Source organism: Solea solea, chromosome 2 (genome assembly GCF_958295425.1).
Source record: "Solea solea chromosome 2, fSolSol10.1, whole genome shotgun sequence".
Classification (NCBI taxonomy): domain Eukaryota; kingdom Metazoa; phylum Chordata; class Actinopteri; order Pleuronectiformes; family Soleidae; genus Solea; species Solea solea.
The window spans coordinates 4,879,723-4,904,884 of NC_081135.1; the positions used below are offsets into that span (position 1 = coordinate 4,879,723).

The following is a 25,162-nucleotide window of genomic DNA, read 5'->3' on the forward strand; positions in this document are numbered from 1 at the left end:
AGTAAAGCAATACTGTCAGACCTGATTGAGGGAGTGCTTGTGTGAAGCCTCTTTACTGTTAAAGGAATACATTTAGCTTTGTATTAGTAGAATAGGGGTAGTATATTTGAATAATTGTGCTTCCCAACCTCAGTTTCCCCCGAGTCGAGAAATATCTTCATTCCTTTTTTTGTTATGTGCCCACCAGTGACACTTGGTCCGAGGCTTGAAACTGCAAAGCTAATTCCGCACTCGTTCGTCACCGGGCAACACGACATCTAAACACTGCTATTGTGAGAAACACAGAGAGTAACTTAAATTTGGTTTAAATGTAATAGACATTTGTTTATATTTAAAAGTTATTTAAAAGTACTACAATTTCCAACTTTTTCCCAAAATTTCCCAAAATTTAATAACCAACCCCAGGTCTTCTCAAAGTCCCACCAATACAGATTTAAGAGTAATAATTACTGTGTTGGTACTCAATGAGAGATTAATACCACCAATTATTACTGAAAATTCTACTTAATTCATTTCAGGGTTTTGTCTGAATATCTGATCTGTTCTTCCTTTTCTCTTGTCTCAGGTCTGAACACATCCAGTTTCTCTCATAAAGTAGCTGTAACTCTGTGTGTCATCGGCCACACTGCTCCAACCCCCAGAGTTGTATTCAACATCGACCAGCAGAAGATGTCAATCAGCTTTTTTCACAAGCCGTTTTGGAGTCATTTTTATTACACACAAATATGTGTCACACAGTCACACATCATCCTTATCTTGAAAGCCCAACCTAATTTCTTGTCACTGACACGTTGTAAATGTTATAGTCTCAGGTAAATACATGTTCCCACCGCTTTGTGAGAAAGAAAACACGACTGAGCACTCAAACTGTTGCAGCATCTAAGTATCTGCCGTGTTAACAGATGATCCTGAGTCAGTAGTTTGTGGTGAAATTACCAGTTTGTTCAGGTAAGTGTGCCACTCACTGTGAGCAGCAGTGAGCAAATGTCTGGAGACATGCCAACCCCCGCCTGTGAGAAAACAAACTCTGACCTCGATGAAACTCTCGCTTGCTTTATTCTAAGAATGATCAATCCCTCAGAGATTGTTCTAAGCCAAGGATGTAAAAAAACAAAAAGAAGCAAAACGGGGAAACTGATAACATAACACGTTCTAAGTCCCATTTGTCAGTGGGTGCACATACTTAGGTTCGTAGGTTTGTTAATACTGTTTGTGAGCCTCCACTGAGTCATGTCAGGACTTGTTACAGGAAACTGGTCTCTTAATAAACCCGCCAACAGGCAAAGCCAGAACACTTCCCTGGACCTAAAACCAAATTCCAAACCACTTCCACTGCACAGCTTAACCCATTAGTTAAGCACCAAAAATTCAATTCTGCCAATAAGTGTTTGGCATAAATTTCAGGATCTACAGTCAGAAGACAGGAAGTATTTGTTTTCGACAGAGCCTGGTGGCAGATGGATGCTGCTGCGGTCTTCCCCCTGATGTATTCAGGGCCATACTGGGGATAGATGGATGTCACTGATTGCAAGTCGTGTCTTCTTTCCAAACCCAACCAGCATAACAAGAAAGTTAATGAAGCCACAGAGCTCTGGACAAGGTTTACATGTCACAATTATTCTTTACAGCTATCATCGCCACAATTCTGAAATCCGTCTGCTATTTCCAAAAATACACAGCATCCTCAGATCATTTCTTAATACTCCGCTCGTAAACAAAATGAACCGTTTTGGCAATGACGAATGCACATGGGATTCTTCGTATTTGCCTGGTCCAAGTTTGCTTCTGATTTGCATTAAAGGTGTAGTCACTGCATACTTTTCTACATTTTACCAGCTTTATATACTAAGCAATTGGCTCCAGCACCCCCACGTAACCCCCAAAAGGTGATGAAAGGTGAATGGATGGATGTATCAATCGTATTATGAAATGAAATATATGGGAAATATTCAAATATTACCATTTAAACCAGTTGGGTTTAAGACACAATCAATTTTGACGGTCAATAAATCTTTTAAATATAATAACTGTAAGTCTATGACTGTATTTTGACGCCTGGTGACATTCCCATGCGCTAGTAAAGCAAGATATCTGTCGACAGGTTGGACACAAAAAAGCATCCACGCAGAGTTACAGAAGTGAATTCTCTGGCTCAAAACCGTTTGACAAGATAACATCTTTCTTTCATATGAAAGACACAGCATACAAATAATATTACATAAAAAACAAAGATACATACATGCCAATGCTTTACTATATATCTAATGAATGGTTTTCCACACTTAAATGAGTATTTAGTGATCAAATGTGAATGTTTTATATAACGAGTCTAATGTAAAGTGTTGATACACGTTTTAAAGATGGCAAATGGAATTTGTGGATTTTATTTATGTATTTTTACCATGATATATTCTGCCTGATTTGAAAGAGAGCACAATAAAACTGGGAATGTTTCATGGATAATCTCCCTGATAGCAGAATTCCATTGCAGGCCAGAAATGGGATCAACTCTGTATTCCCACACTCCGCTCCTCCTGGCCAGAAGCACAGTCACATCATTAAACCTCAGCGCTAACTCAGAACAGCAGGCTGCATCTGTTTATAAGGTGTCTTACTGCATCCTAACATCAGACCGCAGCCTTTTCATCATCAACTGCTGTGCCGCGTAGGAGGATGTTACAGAAGGCTTGTACTGTGTTTGTGTGCCATTTCCTAGGAATCGCCTGTCAATTCATTGCCAAGTTTTGCGCGATAAAAATAAATACTTGCATTTACTTTTCTACACACTGTAGAGCACCTACGCTGTTGTAACATCAATGGTAAAGTGGTTTTGATACAGTATATTTCCCACACGAGCTTCATTTAGTAGCTAAAGGTCACGTGACTAAAGCGGGAATCTTTTTTAAATCTTGTTTGGAAAGGAACGTCATCGGTTGTGCAGTTTGTGTGATCTAGTTTTTGGTTTCCCGTGCACTTTGTCATATTGTTGTTATGAGAAAATGATTCAGGACAGAAAGCTTTGTGGTGGTTGTTTCCTGTGGATCAATAAAGTGAAGGACGATGAGCCCTGGGAGCTAAAGGGAAAATCCACCATAAAATCCTCACTATTTCTCCATGTGACCTCGCTTTGTGCAATTACATTTTGTAGCTTCGTCGAACGTCTCCAGTGAGCAAGGCTCCTCCTGGTGCTTTTCCAATTAACCTGACACGCCAAACGACTTTAGACTCTGTCAAACAAATCAAGTTGTGTGCGAGAAATGTGGAGATTATGCTCTTTAAATGAATCAGTCAACAGAGTAAGTGCCAGTAGCTCAAACTGACGTTTTGATAAATGTGATGGTAAGGTTTTGTTTATCATAACCATATGTGAGAGTGATTGTACCTGTCAACCTTTCAGGCCTGCTGCTCTCTGTTGATATACAGTGCTTGTCTTTGGGGGTTTAAGACAATGCACACTTCATTTTATTGTCCGTCCATAATAGTCAGTGTCTCCATTATTGAGTCTTTTACAGTAAGAAGAGTCACATCTCTCGTGGCTTTTATCAACCATCACTGTTTTACTTGCGATTGCTGTTAGTCATATTTCATTAGTCAATGACATACAGACCATAAATGTTGCTTTAAATGTACATATTCCCACGGTGGGGAGGATCAATCTGTGCGGTTAATCATTTGTAAAGACAGTAATGAGGTTGGTGGCAGATGTGGCAACACAAACAATACAGTTAAACACTCAAGTGTCTCAGTCTATCTCTGTTTATCCACTCCCATCCAACCATTTCCTCTGCTCAGCCCCCCATAACCTATACCCTTCCATGTTTCCCTCTGACCCATCATCCATAAATTTTGACAGCCCTTTTCCTATCTGATTGGTCCATTATTCCTACCAGCCTGCTGATTGAAAAGTTGTGACTCCAATAAACTTGAGTGCATTTTGACATATTTCTTTGAGCAGTTCTTACTCATATGGTATCAAACTATTAATAGAAACATGTTCGTATAATGAGGTAAAAGTTTGGTTAAATACCTCAGTCTGATTGCTCTTTCAAATATCACCTGATATGAGCAGTGGTACCACTTATTATACACCTAATTATGAATCACTGTCTTACTTGTTTAATAGAAATCGACTCATGAAAAGATAGCAGGATATAGGGCAGCTTGACCAAGTCTATGACCTGGCTTCCATTGAATTGAATTTTAAGAAGAGAATGCACATTTACAGTATGTGTGTTTACACATGTGTTGTGCCAGTATGGGAGGTAGTTCAAAGAGATAATAAAGTACATGGTGCAAAAATCTGGGCTGTAAAGAAAGACTGCCATTCGGTGTTTTGGTGCTCCACATCTATTTTGATAGAAACCCACATTATATGTGCACTATCTTCACTCACCACAGGAACTGAGACTAGCATATTTACAGACATGCACTGGGGTTCATAACGGTCACTGAACAGGCAACCTGCAGAGCTGCAAGAAACCACACACGGTGCTGACCCGTTTCCTTCACACTGCTGCGATACTAAATGTAAACAGTGTATCCATACGTATTATAAACTCAACCGTGTACATAAATATATTAATATTTCTCTCAAAGCTGGACGAAGATCTCTGAAAACAAAAGGTTTTAAATCAAAGATAATATGAACAACAACGGGCTTTCACCTGAGGTTACACTGGCAGAGGCATTCTAAAAATCACACTTTGACTGTCTTCCATCTGTTGCATAATTGTCTGCGAGGGAATAAACTGTACAGTCTGGAAAAGGATCACACAATGTCACCGAAGAATTTTAACGAGTCTTAACCTGCTACAAGTTGCTACTTTACATTATGATTTCCTGGAATACATTTTTTTCCCCCCCTATTTCATTAGCATGGAACCACTTAATTCTGATATTTGCCATTAATTTCATCTACCTGTCAAAACTCTCTCTGAATGGATTTTGTAAATGTTAATGTACAAATAGCTCAGTAGCAGGAAGATCAAACATTTGAAGCTTAACACTGTACTACAGTACATCTTTCTCCACAGAGAAACACGTAAACCTGTACCTGTACCTGTACCTGCAATCTGTTGCTGAGGTGGGTTTAAGAGATGTTAAAAATACACATACTGTACTACACACATTGAAATGCACAACATGAAGCAGCCATTTATCAAACCATATTCATTACTCATACAAGCACTTCAAACCAAACTGCGTGTGTGTGTGTGTGTGTGTGTTGAGATCACCACACCGCTGCTACATTCAAATGATTTATATTCTCACCTTAACTATAACCATAGTGTATGTGTCCGTGTGTGTGTGTGTGTGTGTGTGTGTGTGTGTGTGTGCCCTTTCAAGGACACGGCAAAACAAATGGGGCAATACATCTACCCACAGAATCAGATGCATAGCTCTTTGATCAATAACACACACATACACACCCTCAGGTTTGCACAGCTTTTCTACTTAAGACACTGCATTGACTGCCATTGAACAGCCTAAACTGAGCATTATCCCTAGACTTAACCTCAGAAATTCTTCAGAAATTAGGTTCTGTCTAAAAAGGATCAGATTTTTGTCTCCATGACGACTGCTGGTCCTGACAAGGTTTATGCCAGAGAAGGTCCTGATGAAGTAACAATTACAAGCACGTGTGCACACACACACACACACACACATTAACATTTACATTTAAGCATTTAGCAGACGCCTTTATCCAAAGCGACTTACAAGAGAGGAATAAGCTACATAGAAGAAGTCTTGGAAAGAACTCCCCGCGATAAGAACCATCTAACCATCTTACACATCCTTAGTCCCACATCATTCGTGACTCACATATGAACGGTGAAATAAAGACTCCATTTGATCTCTTTACCTCCCCCCTCACACCTCCATTCATCATCCACCACACATTAATATAGCACGTCACGTCGTGTTTCATGTGTGTCGGTGACCTGAACAGCCGCCACACAGGAGCTAGTTAAAGCTCTAATGTGTCTCTGACTTGCTGCTGTGTGCTGTGCCTGCACACAGAATAAGACAATTTGGTTCCATTCAGTGAATCTATCCTCCACTCTCATGAATGATACTGCAGAGATACTTCAGTATAGGTTTATGAAGACAGTTGGAAGAAGGTAAGGCTCCCATAAGACAGTAATATGGATTTGGATCACAGGGATTTGTATTGATGTATTGATTTACTAACCCAACCACCCTTCGGCATGTGTCCCAGAGGGTCACATGCATGACAGAAATAACCTCATTTGTATTTCATACCAGCAGCTCAGCTTAGCTTTTCTCCCAAACCAAAGACTCACTCCAGTTACATCAATGGTTATCCCAGTGAAAGGGTCATTAGTTAGTCAACTGTAAGAAGAATAAACCTAATTGTGTACCCCTGGGTTTAAGCCCTTGAGGAAGGTTAATCAAACTTTTCTTCATATACTTTGAATGTACAGCGTGTCGCGCAGTCACATTCCCAGTTGCCGTATGGCATCAGAAAATAAACTTACAAAAGGACACCATCTTTCATGTTGACAGATCAAAGCAGGTTCCAGACCTCCTGAATCAATCACACCTATGAAAAAAGCGTATAATGCATGAATATACTGCTAAAAATAAACTGCTGAAGGGCAGCTGTAACTTAATGTTGCCTTTAAAGAGATAGTTCAGGTTTTTTTGAGTGTGGTTGTATTTTTTAACAAAAAAAATAGGATGTAGACACGTGTTAATTGATTAAAATCAAACAACCGTTAGAGGGGGAAGAATATGTTTAACATTTCTTTAAACATGCGTTTAATGTGCTTTTGAAAACCTTACAAAACGGAAATGCATGCAGACCAAAAGGAGGATTTCCTTTTCTTTGTCTGGTCTTTGTTTTCTTTTCTGCTCGTTCTGCTTGATTTTATTTTGTTTTATTTGGTCCTGTTCTGCTTTATTTATCTCTTCTTCCTGCACACTGCCTGTGTCGAGCTCCGGATGTCAGGTGACTAAGTTTGTTTTCGCTGCCATGGTGGCAGGAAAGGTTGTGCAAAAATGAACAAAACATCAAGAGTTAATCGTGCACTTTAAATACACAGAGATTGAGCAATATATATAGCAGAACTTGACTAAACTGGCCCGCTGCTTTTCCTCAGCCTGGAAGTGGACATTATTCCAGGCCTGAGAAAACTTCACAATAAAAGCATGTCAAATAAACAAGATATTTAAGTGAATTCATGTTGAATTCTGTACCTGATATGACGCGATCACTACACATGCTCTGTCATGTGCTTGTCCCCGTGGGTTTTGGTCATCTGGGGCACAACAGCTATCAATTCTATCCCAGCTGACATAAGGCGAAAGGTGGGGAACACCCTGGACAGATCGCCAGTCCATCGCAGGGCCAACATAAAGAGTCAATAGTCAATGTGAATGTTTTTGGACAGTGGGAGGAAGCCTGGAGAACCTGGAGAGAACCCAAGCCAACACACAGGGAGAACATGCAAACTCTACACAGAAAGGCCCTTAGTCGACCTGGGATACAAACCAGTGACCTTCTCACTGCACCACCGTTCAAAGTCCAATTGTTTACAGGTGAAAACAAGATTCAGTCACATACAGAATATACCAGTGGCACACATGACATGCTGCAACACAACGCTATTAATAAAGCATTCAAAGGTGTGAGTCTGTCGGTGTGAGGTTGGACAGGAATGCAGAGATAAAAGAGAAGCGAGCGCTCTGACGTCATGACACACACCACTGGCACATGGTTCTGACAAGAGATGATGGTTGGGTTTGACTGTGATGTCTACGCACACACACACACACACACACACATCGAGAACATAAACGCTGTAGGACATTCCTGAGACAGTGGAGGATGTTTACCAGGTTCTGCATGTGGAGACAGAGAGAGGCACAAAGAGGAGGATGTTTTCTCTACTGAAGGTTCATATACCGTGAGGAAACTGTGAGTGACCTCTGCACAGCCAGATACTGTACATACTGTGTGTGAAACTGCACGGAACAAGATGAAAATGATCATTTGTCAGATTATGTAGAACTTGCCCCCAGATTGATAGAGAAAAAGGCAGCAGGTGTTAACGTACACATCAAAAAGACTATGTGACCTGCAATAAATGCAGAATTTCCCTTGGTAGTGCTTGTGGCAGCACACCCAAATTAGAAAGTTTTGTCTATTTGTTGCAAGTCATATCATCGGTGCAGTATTCTATAACATAATGTTAAATATTTATCATATACAGTCAACCTTGACACATGAAAGCACTCTGATTGTGGATTTTTGCAATACTTTGCAGTTTGATGGAAACATCTCAGACGAAGAGAGCTTCATCCAGCCAAAAAGGTTCAGTGCAAGTTCTTCTGTGAAATCACAGTAGAGAAAGAAATACTCTTCTTCCTCTGTTTTGCATTGGCCTATGAATTATATTGAAATCATGCTGGCGTTACTTCACAACCAGCAGAAAAATCCAAGCAGGAAAACAAACAAAGTTCCATTTTCAATTTGGCAATAGCAATAACGAAGAATACTGTTGATGTTCGTGATTAGTTGGTGTTTATTGCCCAGCAGGAAATGGACATTTATCACACTGACACACATCCTTCAAAAACCAGGAGATAAATGAAACCTAATGTGCTGCTTCAGTCTGTTTCTGTTCCTGTTTATATATACATTTGAGCACAGTGCACGATCGGCCAAAAACACGCTGAAGGATTGTGTCCAGATGCCTCTCAAAAGTGGATAAAAATAAAGTCATATATTGTACATAAAAATCAAATAGAATTGCTCTAGAATACAGAGTATAAAACCTTTTTTGCTACAGCTAAAGATTAACTTATGATGTACTCTCATGAAAATCATCAATATAACATAAAATGCCCAAAAATGACATGTGACAATTTTTTTTAGTGTATAAATTATGACTCTTGTCAATTCAGAGAAAGAAGTCGGGAGATGTTATCATGCAGTGACAAAATCCCCCAAAAAAAGGGGTCAAAGTCTGGGTCAACAGGACTTGATTCCGTAAACAAGAGAGACAGTTGTTCATTTCCTGTTTTCCGCCAATAATCAACAGAGGTTTGTTTTAACCACTATACGCAGTCCTTCTCCTACTTTAACCACACAGTTGTTTTTTTATTATCACCATGACAACAGTGCGTTACTTTCATCCTCACTATAACCAAGAGGTTATTTCCAGGCAAACAGTGATGCATGAATGTCCCTGGTCCAACTAAACAAACTCAAGTGTTTTTGGTCCTGAACCCACAGTATAATCAAAGCAAAGCTTTACTAGAGTGAGGTGAGATAATACGCAGAACTAATGTGACCGAAACGTGCTGTCAAATCAGAAGTGGCACCATCACAAAAAGAGTTTTTGAAAAAAAGAATCGGCAGCAGAGGTTAACCACAGGCTGCACCTAAACCACAAAACAAGCAGACATACAATTTATGTTTTTAAAGTCACATTTTAACTGTGGTCAAGTATTTCTGCAAAATTAATCTCAACGCTGTGACCTGTGGTTAAATGTTCATTTTGGCGACGTATTTGGTTGTTTTTGTAAAGTTTTAGGGGTTGCAGTGCTCCCCCCGCAAGAAATCCAGCTGTAACAACATACGGATGCTTTGCAATCAGAGTAATCAGACAGACCTTTGAGGCAAACAAAAACTTTGCCTCTCATTTTCCATACGACATAACACATAATCTTACCCACCAACACAGCACGTCTGACTCTAAACAACAGCAAATGTGAAAGTGATGGGAACTCACTCCACCACTCTCACACACAGCTTTAACTGCTTTCAACTACAGTCAGACGGCAAGTAATGAAATCTCTAAAGTATCCATGGAAGGTCAACAGATGTCAGGCTCTGACCCAAGACATGTATCCCAATGTAGCCACTATGATTAACGTTAAGCACACAACACGTTCGGACTCATTTATCAACTTATTTTGATCAAATATTGTAACGACAGTCATTTGTAATGAGCGATTAGTGTCATGCATTATTATTGTTCATCAGTTTCGTACAGCGCTCTGCTCCCAAACATGGAAACATACATTTTTGGTAAGATCTTTGCTGCTGATATTAAAACTCAAAAAGGTTATATCCACATACATGGGCTATGATACAAGTCAGGAAAGACGCTTTATTGTGGAAGGATTCAGTTCCTGACAATACTTTGTTTAATGTAGACATTCATTTTTAATTACAAATTAGAATGAGCCAAATCCATCACTGCGTATGTGCAAATATTTCATATACTACCGGCCTGTCGCTGTGTTTACTTTGGCACAGACAGACCGAAAAAATGTAAGTCTTGAGGCCAAATGAAACTAACATTTCATGAAATACATTTTTGTTTTGGCTTTGATTGTAAATATAAAGTGAGTATCTCTGACAGACCTGCACAGGTTCCTCTCGTTGGCAGGCATGTGGGAAACATGGAAAAACAACTCTTCTTAGCCCCACACTGTGGTGTACTTCCTCTCTTTAAAAACAAAATGAATATATTACTACAGGCGCAGATTAGAGCCAACAACAAAAGGAGAGATGGGGGGGGGGGGGTAGTAAAAGTTATGTTATGTAGCATCAAAACACTTCTGAAAATCTATTTTCTTTCTCCGTTTTCATGAAGAGTTGAGAAGTTAAGTAACACGACAGTGAGTGAGTGTCGATTACAAGAGATTCAAGATCCACTGAGGAAGTAACAGCCTGGCAGCTTCACACGCTTGTTCTTGTATGACCGGTCTGACAATAGAAATGTTGAATTAAAAAGTCTTAAACTGATTAATAACTTTAAAAAAAAAAAGAGGGCATCAACAGATTAATGGTGCATTTACATCAGTGCAATAGTTCTTTTTCACTGTATAACTGATTATTAACTACACATCCCTCGGATATCACACTCAGCAGAGACAGAGGAAAATAGGAAATAACTCCAGCTACAGCTGTCACTAACATAAATGGATCCACATGGTTTTTTTTTTTTTTAACCTTTGCCTCAAAAACCCTGTATACTGTGCAATAACGTCAACACGCTAAATAGGGCTATTGTATTTTATTACGTCTCTACTTCTTGGTTTTCTTTCCAGTTATATAGGGCTGACCAGAGCGATCACTTTGCACAATTGTACATTAATCATGGAAAATCAAAAACAGTCAAATTTAATCAAAATAATTGTGCATAATAAAGTGCATTTATTTGATATTGTATGCACTGGAAATTGAATTGAAAAGGGCATGTTTTGTGTGTGCATGGTGCTCAGACAATACACTTGAATGTTAGGAAAAAAATGCTCCATGTTCTTCTGATCAAGCACAGGAATGATGCTAAACGGTTTGGTCAGCTCCGAGTCTGCCTGCAGTGTGCCACTGTTGGCCCACTGATCTCTTGCCAGTCGGGTGCTCGTGTTTTACTCGTCGCCAAAATTCCTCTTTATCAATTTCATTTGGGAGAATTTTACGAGACGATGCAGTCCATCTGACTGGATTTTCACATTTGATGATTTATACTCATACTTTGTCCCTATGCAATCATCACCTCACTGCCAAACTGCATTTATAGATTAAAAATTACAATATTATTCTTTGTGTTGTCAGGCCGAGTGGAAAAGTGAACAGCTTTACGACTATGAGCAGTGAATTGACCTCTGGCAGAACTGACCACTTCTTGATACAAGCAGGACTCTCTGTACTTCCTACAACTGGTGTTTTCTGAGTCTCTGAGGATCAACAGGAATGCTGACCTCTGCTCTTCCTCTCTCCTCCCTTCTTTCTAATTAGCTTCCAATAAAAACATGCTTTTAAATTCATGCTGAATGTTGGAAATCTCTGAGTGAGAGGGATCTAAACATGTCAACCTTTATATATGATGTTGGGTGTTTTTGTTGGAGCTGAGGGAGCATTATCAGTCATGGAGAAATAAACGTGGAACCCCACAGAAAAACAAGAAATGAAATGATCAGATAAATCACTTGTTTTTAGTTTTTCGGGGGTACACTAGTAAACTCCAGTTCCCTCCACAAGAAGGACAAAGGTCAAAGACGCCCCAACAGGACAGAGTTTCACTCATCACAGTCAAACCCACACAGAAGCTGGTGTTTGGACTCACTTCACCTCCATGCAACTCTGAAACAACTACCACCATGTTTGGAGAATTTAAAACATTTACCTTCCCATTTTACATTCACAGTTTTACAGCAGCTGAGCTCAGCTCACCTTTCCCACAAATGTATATTCCGAGCAGAGAAAGAAACCCGAAACCAAACCAGTCTCTTCAAGAAGCAGTTGTTGACAAAAGAACAATAAAAGAGAAGCGGGAGATTAAAGGAGCAAACCAAGGAAACTCCAATAAAAAAGGGTCCTTCATCCATCATTTAAGGATTTGGTCAGAGCGATCGAATGTAAATTAAATACAATCCTGTTTCTTCACTATGTATTATCATGTTGATACTAAATGTTTATTAAATCTGATCTTGTAATAGAATATGCTAATAACAAAAGCATGATTAGTATATTTTTTAAGTCATCTTCCTAAAGGGAATACACAGACACACACACACGTCACTCTCCTTATTCGGAACTGTTGACTCAACTGTGGCTGCTGTGACACACAAACACAAACAAAAGGTGCACACATGCACATAAGTTTACACTGAGACCAAAGCCGAGTGTCCGTTTGTCACAAGATGCCAATCAGAGTTATGCCCCATTCCCACTGTTGTAAAAACTCCATTTAATCTCTGGTTTATTATGGGTTTTGGAACAGAGGGAATATGTTTAGTGGGCATACTCTTCCAACTCTACAGTGCAAGCACACATTTGCAGCTGCAGCTGCACAACACAAGACCTGGGTAAACATGCTAAATTATTCTGCGTTTTATTCATTTTTGCCAGTGATGCAAAGTCCTGCAAGCCAAGAAATCTCAATTTTTTTCTTTTTCTTTTTTAATTTAGCATTGGAACAAATAAAAGAAAGATTGATGGAAATAGGGGCTGAAGTAAATGTTACTAAATAGTAACCAGTGTGACATTGTCACTAAGCTCCACTTTGTTGTTGTTTTCTTCTTCCTTACAACTAACTCATAACTCTAACTCATTTCATTTACGGCGCATCCAAGTAGTCGCCAATATTGATGTCACCCATAAGAATCTGAACACCCACTTCAAAGCTTTAAAATGTTATGGTTTTGCAAACCAATATTTGACATCGTGTGCTACAAAGAAACCCAGAACTAGCAATCAAGATCTTTAACTCCTCAGGAAAATGCTGACTGCGGCCCAACCTTTGCTCCTCGAGGTGAAGCTCCACCCTCCAGTCATCAAGCAGTTCATGCCAGTGCCAGACGACAGTTAGTCAGTATCAGTTAAGCCAAACACAACTGTGAAACTGAACGACATTAACATCTTACAGTTGCTGTTGCACAACTTCACACTGATAGGAGAGATAATAAGGGTAGGATGAAGGGATCGGCACACTTGTAAGCCACTCCGAATCACCACAGGGAAATTCCTTCACTGCAACAGCTCTAGCAAATACACAGATAAGCACAACATGTTTGTGTTTAGACTGCGTCCCTCAGTAGCCTCACCCTGAGTGTGTTTTCATGGTAATGTGATGACAGCTTCCTGTTTCTCCTTTATTTATATCATACACTGGAAATTGGTGGGTTTAAGGTAGAACACAGACCAAAAACAATGCCAAAAGCAGACAGGCAGACAGGCAGACAGGCAGGCAGACAGACAGTCCCAGGTGAAATGCAAATGACTGTGGTGTTTAGAGGGAAATCAGTAGCAATCAGGGCAGATAACGCGAGACATTTAGGACAAATGGTTTAGATATTATACTTAATTTACAAAGAAAATAATCATCCTCCAACTTTTCCTTTCCCATTCCCACCATTTAACCACTAAATTTAGACCCTCAATTCAATTCCAATGAGTCAGAAGGAAAAGCTGATGTGATTCCAAATGCATAAAAGTAGAACGAATATAATTTTTGACTGGAATTGTAAACTTACAGTTGCAAACTTATATTTTACAACTGTTGGTTACGTTCCACGCAATAAAACGTCTCCCACATTCTCTCTCATTAGACCTTCACACTTTATTTGTGCATTTATTGCTTTATTGCCCAGGTGATTTAGTGACCTGACAAAAAGAATGAAGAGATAAAAATGCCCTGCATTAATCCCAACTGTTCCTTGTTAAAACAGACAGAGAGGGTGAAATCACGTTTTCTGCATTTAGCCGCATCTCTGACAGAATCTCTGTGAATTTAGCCAGACGTTATCCCTCACTGTCACCGACACACACACACACACACTCTTTTTGTTCACCAGTCTAAAAACAGCACACACATACACACACCTATTGTGAATCACTCCAACAGGTGTTAAAAGGTGTTGCATTGTGTAGCTGCCAGGAGGTGACGGGGGGCAGGGAATTGCTTTGTGTTGAGGTTAACAAAGAGTAACAGAGGATTCCTGTCCCGTCACCTTCTCATGTGAACCTGTTTGTCCGCTCAGAATATTGTTGCATAAAATCACTGCACATCACAGATATGTCTCGAAATAAAACACAGCAGCAAAAAAGAAAGACAGGCAATAACATTTTACACATAAATATGCCCCTATGGGCTGCTGTAGAAACAGCAAGATTCTTTATATTCTATTATATTCTATTTATATTCTTATACAAAAATACTTATGGGAGGCATTTTCAATTTCTGCCAATAAACCCTCTTAAATGTTACACACTGATTCTCTAATATCATTCATATATGAAAGTGAACTGGCTTTGGAATCTACGTGCCGTTCCGTTGATAAATTCCTGAGAATAAAGACTGAGACAGTCTGAGTCCAAAAGGGAGTGGAAACAATTAAAGTTAAGCTAAATATTAAAAGTCAATAACTTTCACTTTTTAACTCAGGGAGTGAGAGCTGATCACTGCTGAACCAGTGGCCTAGTACGGTATTAACAGCCGTGTTTTCTTTGTAATATTATACGGAGAAAAGTGCAGCAAATCCTGGAAAAGTGAGGGGATTTATCCAGGAACCGCATGACTGTCTGCCACCCCACTGACACACACACACAACCCGACCACCACCCACACACAAAACACCAAATTTACTGACACCTATATGGCAGGCTATTGTGTTTCTCTTCCCAGAATTGAAACAAAACAAACCAAATAAAATCCTCTCAAGGTCTCTCTCATAAATGTCTCTCTTCTCCTCACTTACTCACTCACACCCTTTGTTTCACTTAGACTTGATGACTAAACTAAAGTGAAATACTGTACGTATGTACAAATGTATTTGGTACCTTATAGGACCTTTTCTGACATCAGCACTGACTTTCTCAGGACCAGTAGTCCTCATGGAGACCAAAATCTGGTCCTAATGAGGCAGAACCCAATTTCTGCTTTGAACTGGTTAAGTTTAGGGCTATGGTTTAAAATGTTAAGGTCAAGGTTATGGTCAAGGCCACTTTGTTTAGGCTGTCGAAATGAATGGAAGTCAATGCAGTGTCCTGAGAAGAATATCTGTGCAAACACGCATACTTAAAGTGTGTGTGTGTGTGTTCGTGCATGTGTGTGCGATACAGTATGTGTTACTCAAGCTCCATTGTTTTCAATTGCATGTCTATATAGCTGCGTAGCGTTATTTGGAGTCATGTTTACTTGTCCTTCTATTGCATGTTAAGACCAACATTATCTAAAAATGTCATAAACATTACAAGTTACAACATTCAATAGACTTCAGAGGTGAAGAAAACACTAAAATACTCCAACTGTCTGAATCTGCCCCAAAATGTAATGCCGTCATTTCCTACCACTTCACAAAGTTTGTTGTTGTACGTAATTGTTTTAGCGTGTGATCCAGCTGGAAAATAAACACACTGGTGAACATTATAACCTCTGTAATGGCGGTAATTAATAAAGAAGCTTATGCAGGCTCACTGGGATTGTTTAATCACTAAATTACCCCTCAAGCTGGGAATGACATTAGATCATCAAATGCCATGACCTAATAAGAGCAATAAATTGAATGATTCAATTCACTGATTCTGCTTCAAGGTCTTAACACAAGTACTTTTCCTGCAATGAAATCTCAAAATATCTGCAGTGGAAAAAGTCCCGTCATTTAGGTGTAAGTTGACAGCGAGGTGAGATGGGTCTCTACTCGCCCACACACACAGCAAGGAGGTGTGAAGGTGTTGATATGAGATGAGTTGACTTTTCAACCTCAACTAGCAGCAACATTTTTTATGGCTCGTTCCTATCATTCGTATAAAAACTGAGGTTTCCTCACAGGAAGCTGATCATTAACCTCAGCCTGGTGTCTGACGTTTGCATCCTCGCAATGATGAGTTTGATTCTTATACGTGAGCTACTGATTGTGATCGACTGGGTTGTTTGTCTCAAACACTGACATTCATGCAGTGAAGACTCATCTCATTTTGACTCATTAGGGTCCCATCATGGTTTCATTCCTATTTCTCATTTCCCTGGTGGCCGAGAGACAGGAAATCAAATTGACTTGTTCTCATGGTAACACAATGCGTCACCTCTGGCAGCTGGACAAATATTAGCAGCATTCATAATGAAACATATGAATTAAAAAATGTAACCTAGGTGTGCTCTCACATGTACACTCATAAATGTGTTATTAGCTTCCTGAGTTTCTAATAAGAGCAAACAGGATTTACTGAGGGTAAAAGCTGCATCTGTCATTATTGAAGAAATTCAGGTCCTGCATTCTTCCACCGCAGATACCTCACGTTTTATTTTTACACAGTGAATTCCTATTTCTGTGGCAAATGGTGTCAGTTTATTGGAAGCTGTGGAGCAGAAAAGGAAGAAAAACAGATTGCTGACTTTCCAGACAAGATTTAAAGTGCAGACAACTTTATTGCCTTCATTAAAGAAGGTGCAATTGGTTGGAAATAGTACATCAATTTAAACTAGAATCTGGTTTGAATCAGAACCTTTTGAAAGTCACATGATGCATGGCCATCGCTGCAGCCCTCCATGCAGATGTGAATATATAACCACTATCTCTGGAATGTGCTGTGGCCCCTGAGGGCCCCGTATCTCGGAACCCGGTATGTAAATGTTTCTCTGTTTGGTGCAAACAAATCCAAACCAGAACAGAGCCGAAGAAGAATGTGCCAGAGAACAAAGTACAAACTTGACAATGGAAAGGTTCTCATGAACTGACAGCAAGGTCAATCATCAGCGTGTTGCATAGCCGCTGATTTACAGTTGAAGACTGAAAACACAGATGTATGGGTCGTGACTCTTCACAGATTCTCTTGTGCATGTTAATATTTTTCGCACCTATTTTACAACGGAATTTCACTAAGCAATCCTGCATTTTTTTAAAGTAATTTATCTAATCGGATATCGGACAGATAAAAACGTAGAATTAGATACAATCCAAAAGTCTGTTATATAGCATGCTTATGCACAGACTGTTAATATTTAAATAAAAATCAGAGTTCAATCATGTTCAAAGGCCTTTAGGTGTCATAAGATAAATATTAGAGAGCAGAGGAAAACTAGTTTTGCCAGAAATGCCATAAAATGTGATTACAGAAAGAATTAATCATGATTGAATAATATTATTTATTCATTTACTCGTACTGAAAACTGTTCACATTCACCAATCTGAAAAATGTATGTACTATTTTAATGGAGCCTTTATTTTAGATAGGTCTGAATGATATGGCCAAAAACATAATCATGAGAAAACATTTTTAAACTCATGGTCAATAATGATTTTGACAAGAAAAAAAAACTTACATTTGTAGTGATTTTAACTGTCAAAATCCAACACTTGTGTTCAATTTTTAAATGTTATGTCGACATGCATGTAAACTGAACCTTTGTTATATTGATACTGACGGAAATTATATTTAAATATATATTATTATCGAATTATTGCCCAGTCCTAATCTCAGGATAACGACAAAAAAAATATTGTTTTCATTTCAACTTAATACCTGCACAGCGTTTGTTATGTCGCGCACACTTGCAGTCTGACGATGGTGTGATAAAATCCCTACTGTGAAATATATTTAAAAGTCTGAGCCAAATATTCTCAAGCAACCCAAGACACTGAGCAAGAGAAGTGGTTTGCGTTTTTACAGACAACCACAAAGATCTGGTGCACCATTTAAACCCCACAACTTCTTTAAATCCATATAGCTGAGAATTTGATAATTCCAGTCTTGGAGTAAATGCTCTCACACAGTCACATTCCTTATGTACTGTTTCCCCAACATATTGTCTTATCTCTGTAACCTTACCACCCACACAACTGGGATCATCTCTCAATTACACACACAGGGCCAATATGACTGACACATGACACGATAACCACGCTAACACTAGGGAATTCTTCTCAGAGGAGCCCGAGTTCATGACATTGATTCTACAGGCTGCTGGAAAATTTATTTTAAGCTGCTGCTCCTTGTTGACACGACTGCATCACATCATTTGTCCAGATTTGTCAGCTGCGCATTAATGCTGCCGATTTCCTTCACATCTGTCACTATTGTCCACTGAACCCACTGTCAAGTACATGAAACTAATTTGAGATGTTAAATTTGTGAAACGAAGCACTATGATATTGGGAGAAACCATGGTATATGGTGAATTGTGGGATAAACAGCAATACTATAGCCTGAGGAGCATTAAAGCCTCAACATGCATGTTATTATTCTGCCTCCGTTTGGTCTTCGTGAACAGAAAGCATCTGAAAACAGAATCTGTCAAGCAATACTATCAGACCTGACTGAGAGAGAGTTTGTGTGTACAACAGCAGCGCAGATCAAAGTTTTAAAAATAAGTCATGCTGCTTTCCCACTACATTGTCCCGGCTCAACTCTACACGGCACAGTTTTTTTTGCTTTTCCATCCACCTTGCTCTGGCAAGTCTCTAAGCGAGCTGAGCCGATACTATGTGTGATGCTGTGTCAGCCACTGATTGGTCAAATTGCCGTCATTTGAAGAGGCAGGAGCAAGAGGTCCGATACAAGAATCAAACCTAACAATTCCGAATTGTAGATCAATTAAAGACTTGACAATCCTCAAAGCGTTAATAATTTGCATTAATCTCCAACATTTATCACGGAAATGTCTAAAATCTCAATATTTAAGGAGTCTGGCGTGAAAGCCTGAGATTGCAAGCTGGGAGCCTGGGCTCCAGTCATGCAGGAAGTACTGAACTAATCTTTTAATTAACTGATTCGAATGATTCAGTACACCGAAAACAACTGCTTTGTGTGTGTCATGTTAAACAAAGTCACGGCAGTTTCATGCAGCCGTGCAGTGCCGTGTCATGCCGAGGCGAGGCGGGGCGGAGCTTAAACCGGTCTGACCTCTCGATAAGTGTTTCTATTTGCAGAACTGCTGCTCCTTGGTTGTTTGTTGGGGTTGGCACCATTCCAAGTAAAAAAAAAAAAAAAAAAAAAAATCAAATGACCTTTTTCCCAGAAGTTTAGCAGCTTCAGAAATACGCAGACCAGCTTTGCTGATCAAAGTCACAGAGAACACAATTTTTCTACTGTCTGATATTTGATGTGAAAATTAACTGCAGGATTTCATGCACTGCACTGCGGCCACATGATTGACCCAGTGCTAGAATAAGCAGATGTACAGCTTTTTCTAATAAAAGTTCAGTGACTGCGAGTGTGTGAAGATTTTTTAGGAAGTAATTCCCAGAGACTGGACCAGGAACCACAGATGGGTTGCAGGAGATGTTTTTGGAGTCAACGAATACATTTGCTGAATTTCTTCCAGCTTTTTACTGAAGATTGATATTTGCAGTACATTTTTGAAGGGTGGCTGGTTTGCATGTTCAAATTAGTAGTAGGTATTTGAGAAATTGCAGAAAAGAAAGACTCAGAAATGTTAGAAATGATGTGAATTGGGTCACAATGATTTGTCATCTTTATGAAGTTTGGAAAACACTGCTGTAAAATTGATCTATTAGCGGTGCCTTTTTTTTTTTTATCACTCATCTTCCATCCCCTTTCACACGCTGCCAGCACAGCCATCAGAAGCACTGTGTGGTTAAGCGTCTCGCCCAGGGACACATCAGCATGTAGACTAGTGGAGCCAGGAATTGAACCGTAAACCATCCAGCTGAAAGACAACTCGCTCTACCACTAAGTCGTCATCATCATTATAATGCCACCAAGCCTCTTTGACTGTCTACACTGGCCGAGTACCTGCTGTGATAGCTGGAACCAACTGGTAGTGATGTCACCCATGAGAATCTGAACTCCCACTTTGAAGCCTCAAGATTCGCAGTTTGGCCAGCGCCATGCTGACATTTTGCAAACAGAAGTTCACTGATGTCACCTGCAATCAGCCCAACTGTCAATCACACTGCTGTCCACTCATTGGTGCCATACTTCATCTTCTATTTTCCTCTAAACATGAACATAGTTTATAAAATTGACATCACGTGCCATTGAAGAAGATCTGGAAGAGGTGATTGAGACCATTAACTCCTGGTTGGCTGCAGCAAACCAGAGGACTGTGTCCATTTAATTTTTTGTGTACAGTCTATAACTGGAACAATTTGTTAACTATTTTGAATGAATAAATAATTTATTTCTCACTTTCTAAAATATAATATAAGCATTACTATCTGTGGAAAAACAGACTTAAGAATAAACCAAAGTTCATAGTGGACAAACTGTTTGTTAAGACATCAGTCCACCTGTGGATGTGTGTGTCACATCCCTCAGAAATTGAATGATACACATGGTCTGGGTAGACTAATGTCATAGCTCACATGTAACACAGGGGTGTGTTTACTCTACAATCCAGTTATACTGATTTATTACAGTATCATTTCCCCACTGATTGATCAGACTGAGTCAAGTTTCTTACAGCCTGTAGAAAATGCAATTAGATTTGTTTGTGTGTTCCCCACTGGATCACTGACGTGCAAGTACTGTATTTTCAAACAATGACATCTTTATCACTATAGTATTGTTTTTCATATAAGAGTTGAACTCAAGCAAAGACAATTCATCTGGAAATCATGCTGAAGATGTTTGAGCTCGTACGACTTCGAGCAAATCTGTGACGAGATGAGCAACGACACCAGCAAATGCAAACGGGAGATGAGAAACCTAATCATCAAAGCAGGATGAATTCAATCCACATGTTGGTCAACATTACACCAACAATTCAGTGTAACAAGTAAAATATGCTACAGTTCTAACATTGCCCATTCTGTTTAATGTCTCCGTTAAAAGTATTTTTGATCAGTTTCAATTACTTTATTAATGCAAACTAGTTTTGATATTTGAGGGTTTTTAATAAATACAAAGGTTTTCAGCTTCTTAAATGTAGATATGTTGTGGTTCATTTGCTCCTTCATGACAGTAAACTGAATACCTTTGGTTTCGGGCCAAAAACAGACATTTGAAGACGTCATCACTTTGAGTTTTGGGAAATGATGATCAACATTTTTCAGCATTTATGGGTAAAAACAACTCTAAGTGATCAATTGAGAATTGTTATTATGAATCCATTGAGGCCCTAATCACCGCAGCCACACATAAGTGTATCGACAGATGAGAGTGGACATATCCTCTTGGCGCTGTGATCATTTTCACTTTAATTACAGCATTTATCAAATCAAATCAAATGTTGCAAGACAGGAAAACCAAAGCAACACCTCAGGATTTAATCCGTTTGAAATGATGAGCTCCAGTGGACGCACTCACAGATACTACACTGACATGCAGCCTCTGATATAAACACATACAGATTAGCTTGGCCTTGACGTTTAATCATGTGTTTCTACTCTGTTCACTACAGTTTGACACTGATCTACTTGAACAGTGCAAAGTAAACCAAACAGTGATTTCACGAAGAAGAAATTCATGCTCCAAGAGGAACCAGTTACTATTTCAAGACTACTTTCTATCAGTTATTTTAGTCCCTGGCAAGAGATATTGGATCAAATACTTATCAATATGAATACATCAATGTGTCATTTTTAAGACTTAAAAATATGTTAATATAAGCTTAACCCCAAGTTTATGACATTCTCCATATCAGTTTAATTGGTTGCAATTAAAAGGGTTAAGGGGCCAGACTGGGGCCATCTTGTCTTGTAGGAGCCATGCAGCTAAATTAACTCAAACTAAATTAACAAAATCAGATTGTGACTGTTGTGTAATACAGCACAGCACACAACAATGGACTACTTGACAATTGATTTCACAGTAGACATGACTTCATTATGAATGCAAACAACTAACAATTATTTTAATAACACATCTGATGATTCAATCATCTATTAGATTTATAAAATGAAGGAAATGGTTTGAGGGACTAGGGCCAAACCTCAATAATTTAAAAAAACTCTATCACATAATAATTGTTTTTATCATTATAAACAAAAGATATTCAGTTCAGTCATAGAGGGTCAAAGGATCATCAACAAATTCCCACTTAAGCTAAAGCCTGTTTTTTATGTATATATATATATATATATATATATACACATTTGTAACTTGAACATCAAAATAGTTTTAATTTAGGTGATGATTAATAAATGATTAATCCCTGCAGCCCTAGCCCTAGACAATAGCAAAACAGTTATCAAAGCCACAGACAGACAGAGTTGGTGTCTTTAACTCACCCTTTACTCCATTTTCTCACTGGTGTGTTGACATGTTGATAGTCACATCACTTGCCGAAGTTGTTGTGCTGCTGCTGTTGTTGTAGTTTGTTCCACTGAAAGAGTTCCAATTAACTTGCTTCAGACATTTTGACAGGTCACAAATGCACAGGTGTAAATAATTCAACTAATTAACATGTCAAAATGGCTGCTGTGCACACAACAGGCAAGATATCTACACTTTGAGATAGCAGTATAATTCCAGTTTGAGAAATCTACAAAGTCAATTTGACTATTAAGGATATCTACAAATTTAGGGACAATCTAGAGATCTTTAATTAATGGGAACTTCAGTTATCAGATGTCAGAGCTAAAGTATTATTATTACTACAATAGATATCCTTGTGAAAATACAATTAAATATCTTGAATTATAGTTTTGGCGAGGCAAATATGATTTTGCAGATACTAATAAGAGATATCCAGTCTAGCTTTTAAATGATTAAATGGCGTGCCATAAAAACATAGTCCTGTGGTTGAACAAAAAATAAGTATGGTAGGATTAAAAAAAAAAAAAAAAAAAGACTTAAGAGCAGGATCCAAGAGGCCTTTTGACCCCCCGACACATACGTTTAGGATGGATTTTTCCTTTTAACTGAGGTGCCAACTCATTAAGTCTACTTAAGCGACCTATCACTATTCAAAGTGGACAAATCTAACAAAACCATTCCACCTTGTTTGCACTGCATCTAAAGTGATGGGAAGGATTTGACAGTCATGCCTCAGTGCCACTCATATTACAGGACAGGAGGTGGAATGATGGGAAAAATCACGTCACAATCATTTCCAAGACATTTCCAGGACACAAACATCTAATGGAAATATCTAAAGTCACTGCTATTTCCACACGCGGTGTGATTTTATTAAGAGGAGCAGATGTGGTAACAATTTTAGGATGGCTGAAGATGGGTCAGGTTGCAAATAATGTTGGACGATTTGGTGCACTCTTGGGTAATGCCAAAATATGTATTTGGAAACCTTAATCCTGTGCTTCCTTCGTTGAGGTTGAGAGTTTCATACTGTAGCGGTTGAAAGTTTTGTCTAATGTATAACACATTATGTGAGTGCAGTTATACAGGAATTTAATTGAATCTGGCAGATAAAGATCTAAAACGATAACACTTTGAAGACAGAATTTCGAGTATCATTAGGATTTGAAATAAGGTCATAACTTTGCTTCATATAACTATGTAAAAGAAACATATATGACCTCAATTTGTGTGTAGACTTAGAAACTAAAAGAAAAAGGACAGTCACAGGACTGATGAGAGTATGTCATGCATACTTCCTATAAATTGACAGAAAAAAATTGCTAATTCAGCCAATCAGCACAGAGTTCACAGGGAATCTGTCACAAAACCACAGTGGACTGTAATGGTGTAAGACTCCAGGAAATGAAAGTATCCATTTCTGTAAACACCCGTGGGAAAACACATTAAGAATAAGTGTTACGTGACAATGAAAAATGCATAGTACACAAAATTGTGTTCTGTGTTATAATAGCATTGTAATAAAAAGAAAAAAAAGTGGAAGCTGATATCAACAGTCAAACAGAGTTGATATTTTATTAACACCCCTGAGAGTAAAAAATAAACTATGTTAACTGAGACACAAACATATGAATATAAAAACTATGGATATATAAAAAAAAAAAAATCAATCACAATCGTAAATCTTCATCTGTCACAGTTCTGAGTGAGTGTTAGCAACGGGAGCAGGAGAGCCAGAGGAAGAATCTGTTGCCTCTTCGACTAACAAATCATCTTCCACGTTCTCCTCTTCCTCATCACCCACCTGCTCCTCCTCCTCCTCCTTCTCCTCCACCTCCTCCTTCTTAGGCATTTGCTGTTGGGTGGAGCTCGGTTCCTGCATGTCCATGATTTTCAGAAAATCATAGAACTCCTCAGCAGGAGGCCAACTGTCCTCACCCAACAACCCTGCAGAGACACACCAAAACAAACATGTGAGTGCAATGTACAATTTGATACAGAAATTCAAAAAAAGATAACGGCTTTTGATCAAACATTGTAGCATTTGTAATCAATTCCACTGCATTAGAAAGCTTTATTTTAGCCATTGTAACGATACTGTTGTGGAACCCTGGTCAGTTTATATTTACAGCTGAACTTAACACAATTATTGTACAATTACTTGTATTTATAATGTTATAATGTATTTTAAAAGGCTTTTGAAAGGGGCTATGAAAAAGCTTTTACACAGCATTCCCACACCATGGTTCATGTAAGAGCCTCTTCTCCCATGGCGCCCAATTTTTTGCAGCACACTCTGCATCTGGCCAAGTGATTGTCCTTGGGATCTTGGACCAGTCAGTCTCTGTAATTTTTTTTTGGTGAGCCAGAGATCTTGGAATTTGCATTTCCCAGGCATCACGCAATTTGCTCTCTCTTGATTAATTTTACTCGCTCATTGTTCTGCATGGGATCTCTTTG

General features: G+C 38.9%; 1 protein-coding gene across 5 annotated transcripts in view; it reads right to left on the reverse strand.

Moving 5' to 3' along the window:
* Nucleotides 1-25,162, reverse strand: part of txndc16 (thioredoxin domain containing 16) — a 73,975-nt gene that overhangs the window by 26,108 nt on the left and 22,705 nt on the right. For 3 of the 5 annotated variants that reach the window (XM_058653574.1, XM_058653559.1, XM_058653566.1), the window contains exon 20: nt 24,252-24,649. In XM_058653574.1, coding sequence (XP_058509557.1) covers nt 24,396-24,649 — 254 coding nt within the window. In that variant the 3' untranslated portion in view covers nt 24,252-24,395. Of the gene's footprint in view, nt 1-22,674; nt 22,770-24,251; nt 24,650-25,162 lie in introns of those variants that run through there. The other 2 variants (XR_009242508.1, XM_058653588.1) reach the window with 1 other exon arrangement.